This window comes from Fusarium coffeatum (assembly GCF_003316985.1).
Source record: "Fusarium coffeatum strain FIESC_28 chromosome Unknown BRIP53273_contig_220, whole genome shotgun sequence".
NCBI lineage: Eukaryota > Fungi > Ascomycota > Sordariomycetes > Hypocreales > Nectriaceae > Fusarium > Fusarium coffeatum.
The window spans coordinates 159,379-166,659 of NW_022158013.1; the positions used below are offsets into that span (position 1 = coordinate 159,379).

The window sequence follows — 7,281 nt, forward strand, 5'->3', positions numbered from 1 at the left end:
ACTTATGCACTGCACGGCACAGCTTTCTACTATGGTCTTGGCTGACACTAACCCAACGTAAACCCAAGTGTGGCAGTTTTGGTGGCTTAGCTAGCTTAACTACGCGGAGCGATAAGATAAGAAAAACCGTGGCCGAAATTTAGGTTGTATCGCGAGTCTTCAGACTCTACAGCTTGTAGCAGCGTGGCATTTGATTCAATCAACAGCTCTATCTATCAATATTGTTCTTTCCTCATCACATCTCTCTTTAATACTGACATAATCTCATTCGCGAGAACTGTTGCCATTCCGACGCCTGTCGCCGTTACCAATGACCCGCTCATAATATAAGCCCACCTCCAGACATTTCCAAATATCTCAGTATCTCATCTCATCGGGAAAACCACCATGTTTGAAGTTCCCGAGGCAAAGAGGTAACAATACAGCCTTGCAATAAGAGATAAGTACTAACCCGGCCACTAGAGTCCGCAGAGAGGACCTGAATGTGTCAGATGATGGCGAGAATGAGAGTGATGATGGACTTCAAGACGCCGAGCTGCGTGCAAAGTTTCATGCACAAATGGCGAGATCATTGGGCTTGGATATTGATATGGGGCTGACTTCAGATGCTCCCATGAAGGAGTCTCGATCAGCAAGCAGAAAAGAGACGGATGACAAAGATATAATGGACGTGGACGCCAATGAGGCAGCGGAGGAGGACGACCATGAAGAGGAGTTCGCCTTTCGACTTTTCAGCAAAGCACCGGCGACACAAAAAGTTGTATTGGAAGAAGACACAGGGCCGACAGGCACCGGCGTGTTTGTCAGTGGTCGGCCTCTATCCTACTACATTGTGACAAATGTACCAGCACAACAAAAACAAGAATATGCTATAGCCTCTATTAGCGGCGACGAAGTACTTGCAAGATCAGGCGACAGAGCCTGGGGGCTCGAGCTTCCCTGGAAGGTCACGAAACTCACCATTAGTCGAAAAGTCAACCCCGATGAGAAAGCAGAAGGAGAAGGAGAAGGAGAAGAGACTAGAGGGAAACGAAGACCTGGAAAAAAGCAACGAATATCACTAAGGAAACGGGCCAAGGCGAAGGAAGAGAAGAAGGCAGCTGATGCGAAGAAAATGGCAGACAAGGAAGAACATATCAAGGACAAGAAAAAAAGGATGAACAGATTGAAGAAGTTGAGGAAGAGGGCCAAGGCGAGAGAACAGAAGCAAACAACCAAAGGAGAGGATGGGCAGAGCGACGAGTCGGACGGAGATTCAGGTTCTGAGTAGCGATAATCTACTATTGACACTCGAATCTAACAATGTCACTCACTGTATTATTTTCAAGTTCCAATTTCTACGGGGGAGAAAAAAAAGGACTGGTAGGGTATCAATTCAATTCACCTCGTATTGATTGGAGATTCAACGCATTCAACTTGTTAGTGAGGAGGCTTGAGACAATTTGAACTAACAAAAGGCAATTGTGACGACCAGTCCAGAGTCATAGTGAAGGGAAGCTGGAGGGAGGGGACCCTTGTTTATTCTTTTGGGCTGTACCTGCCTACTAACTAGACTAGTGCCCACCAATGAACTTTGGCGGGCGCGACCCCAAATCTCCAAGGCTGAGCTGTCTGTACCTTCCACCTTTAAGCAAGGTACCTACCTACCTTACCGGGCTTCCATGCTATAACCACGACCTACCGACTAACCTAGGCCACGTCTACAGTCCCTCCACGTCCAAAACAAATCCATCATTTCTGTTCTTGTCAGAGCTACAGTAGAAATAGATCCTCGCAATTTTCTGGTAATCAGCATACCATCAAAAGCAGCAATTCTTTCCCATGACGATGACTTAAGCCCCGAAACAAAAAACCGATATCGACTTTGGCGGGGCATTGTTTAGATCAACCTCACGACCACATCAGAAAGACACCATGAGCAACGCTTGGCCTTCCGGGGCCGCTCAAGATGGCGCCCAACCCGATACACCCATAGAAGACGTCGCCGATACTGGTGAGATCGCGGATCTGCCCGGTGAGGCTGAACAACCCGATCTGCCACCTGTTCCTGCGCCGCCAACAACATCACGGCCTCCTCTTCAGCGCAACAATTTGCAAGGCATTCCTCCAGCCGCGCCTATGGCACCCCCTCCCTCGAACGACCAACCGCCTGCGACCGACTCCCTCTCTCTGCAACAGTTGCGCCACATTGTGGCCGAGTTTAATCGTGCTGAGCCTGTTGCCTACGATTTTGAGTACACCGACATAGGTCCCCATGCCGAAGAGATAGACGAATGGTTCACTTATCAGGTGCCCCAGTGGGTGCGCCTCAGTGCTGCGCAAGGAGCGTTTAAGTGGCACTGGCAGCATGAGGCGAGGTCTCAGGACACATGGGATGATGCAGACAACGACACGCGGACACGATTTGTTCAAACAGCTATTGCGGGTGTGCAGTCCAATGATGCTGCATTGAGGTCAGCATCGATTGGGAAATTAGTATATCTTGTGTTAGGACGCTGGAACGACACGGCTATGTCGAATGCGACGCCTGGGGATAGCCGGTCTGTTGCCAGTATTTCGCAGTTGCAAGCTATCAAGGCCGGGGTTGAATGCCTCACATCCTTGGACGGCTTACCTGTCATTTGGGAAGCTCTGCGGCATAGTTTCGAAGTACAATGGTAAGTGAGCGGGTTGTCTTGTCACCACATACGATTTGAAGCTGACAATCGATCATAGGTCAGGGGAACCTCTGGGGCAGCATACTAGCGCCCAGGAAGCCCAAGATGAGTTGTTAAACCTCATGACTATTATGTACATTGCGATACAAGAGACCTTGAATGACCCAGAAGACATGGCTTCTACATACGGAAAGCTTTGTGAGTTGGTTCTCAAATTTGTTCTTGATCATGGCTGATACAAATAGTGGAACTTAACCCCTCGTTGGTTGATTATATGTTTACAGCAACCTCGAAACTACGTTGGGATGAGCAAAATGCTATGCCTCAGACCCAGGTAAGATATGACCTTCGATCTAGGGGGAATCATGCTCACGCTGTTTTAGATACTTTTACTGTTCTGGAAATCGATCTTATTGGTTTTTGGCGGCACCGAGGAGCTTGAAGCCATCAAAAAAGCAACCAACGAAATGGGTGATCAGGCAGCTGATAAAAAGACCATCACGGCCTCACCCTTAGACTACCATGTCTTCCGTCAAGAAATCACCTCAAAATATCCAGCATATGTTCCTCCACGCCCAGCCATTCCCCTCGAAGCAGATAACACCTCTCTATTGCCCCCTCTCTCAAGCCAAGTATCGAGGAATAATGGAGCTAACGGTATCATTCCCGCACCGCCTCAAATCCACAATGGGGGGACGTCAATTCTTGACCAGCCGGTACATATTGCAACTCCTGCCCCGTCACCACCCCCATCACCAGCGGTGGGCGGCAAAGGAGGTAAGAAACAAAATTACCAGACGAATCAGAACTTCCCTTTCATGTATCCACCTCTAGATGCCTCGAGTAACTATGCTGGTGGTAAGGGACCTGCAGGCAATGCCCTCGTTGGCCGAAAATGGGAGGGAAGTGACATTCCCGCCTCTATTCTTGAGGCCGGAGAGCTATTTTCTAAACGAGTCAGGATGACTCGGGCAACCCGTCAACTTTGGGAAGAACGCGAGCGCTTTCTCAAGTTCGAGCGCGGCTATAATAGTGACCTAGACGACGACGATGAAATCGAGGGTCTGGATCTCAACCAACTTACTCTAGAAGAGCAGGAGATACTCAAAGAGATTAAGGCAGAAACCAAGGCCGAGGAAAAGGCCAAAAACCCAGTTGCCCCCAAACCAGAGATAGACTTTGGTCCTCGGCCAGAACTTTTGTCTGAACGAGACAAACAGCGACTTATTGCTGTGGAAAAGTTTTATGTGAGTATCAGTTATGCGAGACCTAAGCCGATATATACTGACATATTACAGCGTGATGCCTTGCCTCATCTTCAATCGCTTGTAATAGTACTGCTACGACCGATTCTTCTTAATGTGACAGCAATCGTCTCACAGCAGCCTCAACAAGTACCTCCGGCGATGGGCAGAGGAAATAACCCTGGGATGAACGGCGGCCCTGCAGCTAATAGGCAACAACAGGAAATGCCAGGGCAAAATCCCCCCAAGCCCCCAACGCCAGAATTAACCCTGGAAGAAGTTGACGCTGCAAGGACGCGGGAAATCACTTCGAAAGCCATGACGGGAATCTTGATCCTGTTATTGAAATGGCTGCGGGTTTCTCGTAAGTTTGATGCATAACTGCTGGACTATGCATTTGACTAATATCAATCAGATGTGCTCAAATTTGAGTACATGACACAACTTCTACTGGACTCCAACTACGTCCCTCTCGTTCTCAAACTCTTTGCTCATCAAGATGTTCAGCAAGTGGTTGACAGCAAAATGGACCGTGCTGAGAACAGGTAAGTGGAGCGCTTTCAGCATACGAAGACTGGCTAATAGTTATCAGCTTCTTCCACTTCTGCAACCTGTTGTCACAATCCAGAGATAAGACAAGCTCAGATGCGGCGCAAGATGACGAAGATGATGAAGAGATAGAGGAGAGCGAAGATGAGGCAGCGCCCCCGCCAATTAAGTTGCGGCGATCGCTGCCAACACAGCATGACGACGACGCAGATTCCAACAGTGATGGCCAGGCATCTTCGACGAGGCCTGAAGTCGATGAGCTCGGTTATCCTCTGAACTCACAACCGACAGAGCCTATTACAGACTTCTCGCGGCGTAACTTTTTCTCTCTTATCAACTACCTTAGAGTGATGCAAAAGATTTGCAAAAACAAAGCACACCGAAACTTGTTACTTGTCCAGTACAAGTCGTCGACTATTCTTCGAAAGTCTCTCAAAGTGCCCCAGCCGGAGCTACGCCTCTACACACTCAAGTTGTTCAAAAACCAAGTTCCATATTGCGGCCGTAAGTGGCGCCAGAGCAACATGCGTGTTATCACGGCGATTTATCTACATTGTCGACCAGAGCTGAAGGACGAATGGCTTGCGGGCAGCGACGTGGACGCTGAGGTGGATGCCGCGCTTCCATTGGAGCAAGCATTGCGGAGTCTTACCCACTGGCTCAATGTTCGACGGTACCCGGACAAGATAGCTCCAGATATTCGAGCTGCCATGCGCGATGACCAAGACTTTTTCTCTCGGGAGCTAGAGAAGCTGGAATTAAATTGGACAGATGGAGGGGGCGATGACGGAATGAGCGAATTGGAGCCCGGAGAAGCCTGGTGATTGTTGTACATACAAGGGGTTCTCATGGGACAACTCTTGGTTGAGAGAAGTTGACACCATCTATTTGGTGTTTGTATATGAATTCAGCAAAGAAGAATACCAGAATCAGCGAATTTACTTCAAGTCTGCCCAACAAATAACAGGCTTTCGAGTCACCAGCATGCGAATTAAGAGTGTACATATAATTAATTATTCATTAATGGGCTTGTTAGGCCGTGTCGTCTATCGTCATGTGGAAATATGAATGTTCGTAAGTAAACAGTTACCTCAGTAACAGCATCCATCCGGGTATCATTCTGAGTTTTTCAATGTTTTTTTCTTGGTGATTTCTCCCTCCATGGTTTGCATAAATTAAGCCCGGTCGTAGACACCATCTTCATATCGGTAGTTTGGGTTCTCAGCCTGGCGAGCAGGCGGGTGAGTGACACCATACTCAGGCTCGGGATAGTGAATCTGGCCGTAGCCATCCTGACGTCCGTGAGTATCGTCCTGATGGCTGAAACCGTTGTCATACTTGTTGTAGGCGTTGGTGTTATCGGGGAAGTTGTTGACAGCAGTGCGGTCAGTTGCATGACTCTGGCGGTAGGTGTCGAGCTGATCAGGGTGAGTGTGTTCGGGCAGATCATGACCTTCTCCGGCGGCAGCAGTCTTGCGGCGACGGAAAAGGCGACCCAGGAAACCACCCTTGGCGCCGTAGCCGGAGGTGTAGTCGTTGGCGGGACTAGGGCCAAAGCGCTTCTCCTTGCGGTGGTGGCGGGCAAGGGCAACCTCTGTAAGAATAGACAAGATGAAGAAGATACTGGGTTATTGTTAGTCTTGGTACCTATTTTGCTAACTACATTGTTGAAGACTTACATGGCAACGATGGCGACAGCTAGACAAGCAGACTGTAGCTTGCAAGCGGTACGGTAGCTCGGCAAGGCAGTGAAGCCATCACTTCCCTCGGCAGTATTGGCAGCCTTTCCTCGTCCAAAAGGAGTGTCGAGATATCCAGTGCAGCTGCTGGCACCACCCTTGTTGGCGACAGCAACGTAGATGAAAGCGCCGATAAAGGCGATATCCAGAATAATAGCCAGGAAAGATGAGAGAGTACGACCGGCAAGGCAGCACAGGAGGAGCAGAGCGGCGGCGGTATAGAGAACGGCAACTCCAGAAATACCCTCGACAGCACGGATGGTGTCGCTGATTTTGAGATTGTGGTTATGTAGGGTTGCTAGGAAGTACGAGTAGATGGCGAGGATGAGAGCTGCGCAGGCGAATTGGACACCACGGATGAACCATTGAAGGAACTTGAGGGCAGTGCCCGATTTAGCACCCATGATTACTTAGGAGACGAGTGTTTTGGTTTGAGGAATAAGAATATAGATATTGATATATTAGATGGAGGAGAGGTGAGGTGAAAATAAGTTAAGTTGTGAGGGGAAGGTAGATGAGATGAGATGATATGAGAGGAAGGAAGCAGGTGATTTAAGTGGTTTTTTCAACTCGACCAACAAAGAGGGAAAGAGAAGCTTGAGGTTGCGCAAGACACATTACGTAGCAAGAAAATAGATTCAGGGATGGCCATGTCCCATTGAAAACGTCGAATTCTGATTGAATGGAGATGGCCGAGCTTGGGCTGATCATCTTGTAAGTGGCGATGCTAAACAGAACCGAGCTTTAATGATGACGACGTGTGGTGTGTGGTGTGTGGTGTGTGGCTGAAGAGATGATGATTGGTTGAGAAAGGAAGCACAGCCTTTATAGTTGGTCTTGGCCAATGGCGCAGTGTGGCTTGAATGGGTCTCTGAGTGGAGGATCATGAAGAGAGAGAGAGAGAGAGCATGGCTGAGCATTCTGTCAGTTGATCTTTATTCAATAGTAGAATAGAATAAATAAGATACTTGCTCAAATCGCTTTATTTACGTGTTGACCTGAGAATCCGCTGTACTGTAGAGTTTGGTGGAGTGAAAGTGAAACCATCCACTGATCATCAGGGTCTCAGTTCTCTACTCTCTACTCTCTACT

General features: G+C 48.6%; 3 protein-coding genes across 3 annotated transcripts; 2 read left to right on the plus strand and 1 right to left on the minus strand.

The window, feature by feature from the left end:
• Nucleotides 1-387: 387 nt before the first annotated feature.
• FIESC28_09000 (uncharacterized protein) lies at nt 388-1,270 on the plus strand (the record flags this gene model as incomplete). The annotated part of the gene is made up of 2 exons (XM_031163137.1): nt 388-413; nt 463-1,270. The coding sequence occupies 2 exons, from the start codon at nt 388-390 to the stop codon at nt 1,268-1,270; spliced, it is 834 nt and encodes a 277-aa protein (XP_031012842.1).
• Nucleotides 1,271-1,914: 644 nt separating this feature from the next.
• FIESC28_09001 (uncharacterized protein) lies at nt 1,915-5,274 on the plus strand (the record flags this gene model as incomplete). Its single annotated transcript, XM_031163138.1, has 8 exons — nt 1,915-2,657; nt 2,716-2,855; nt 2,903-2,991; nt 3,041-3,904; nt 3,956-4,265; nt 4,317-4,446; nt 4,494-4,954; nt 5,015-5,274. The coding sequence occupies 8 exons, from the start codon at nt 1,915-1,917 to the stop codon at nt 5,272-5,274; spliced, it is 2,997 nt and encodes a 998-aa protein (XP_031012843.1).
• Nucleotides 5,275-5,625: 351 nt separating this feature from the next.
• Nucleotides 5,626-6,593, minus strand: FIESC28_09002 (uncharacterized protein; the record flags this gene model as incomplete). The annotated part of the gene is made up of 2 exons (XM_031163139.1): nt 5,626-6,073; nt 6,130-6,593. The coding sequence occupies 2 exons, from the start codon at nt 6,591-6,593 to the stop codon at nt 5,626-5,628; spliced, it is 912 nt and encodes a 303-aa protein (XP_031012844.1).
• Between the last annotated feature and the right edge of the window lie 688 nt (nt 6,594-7,281).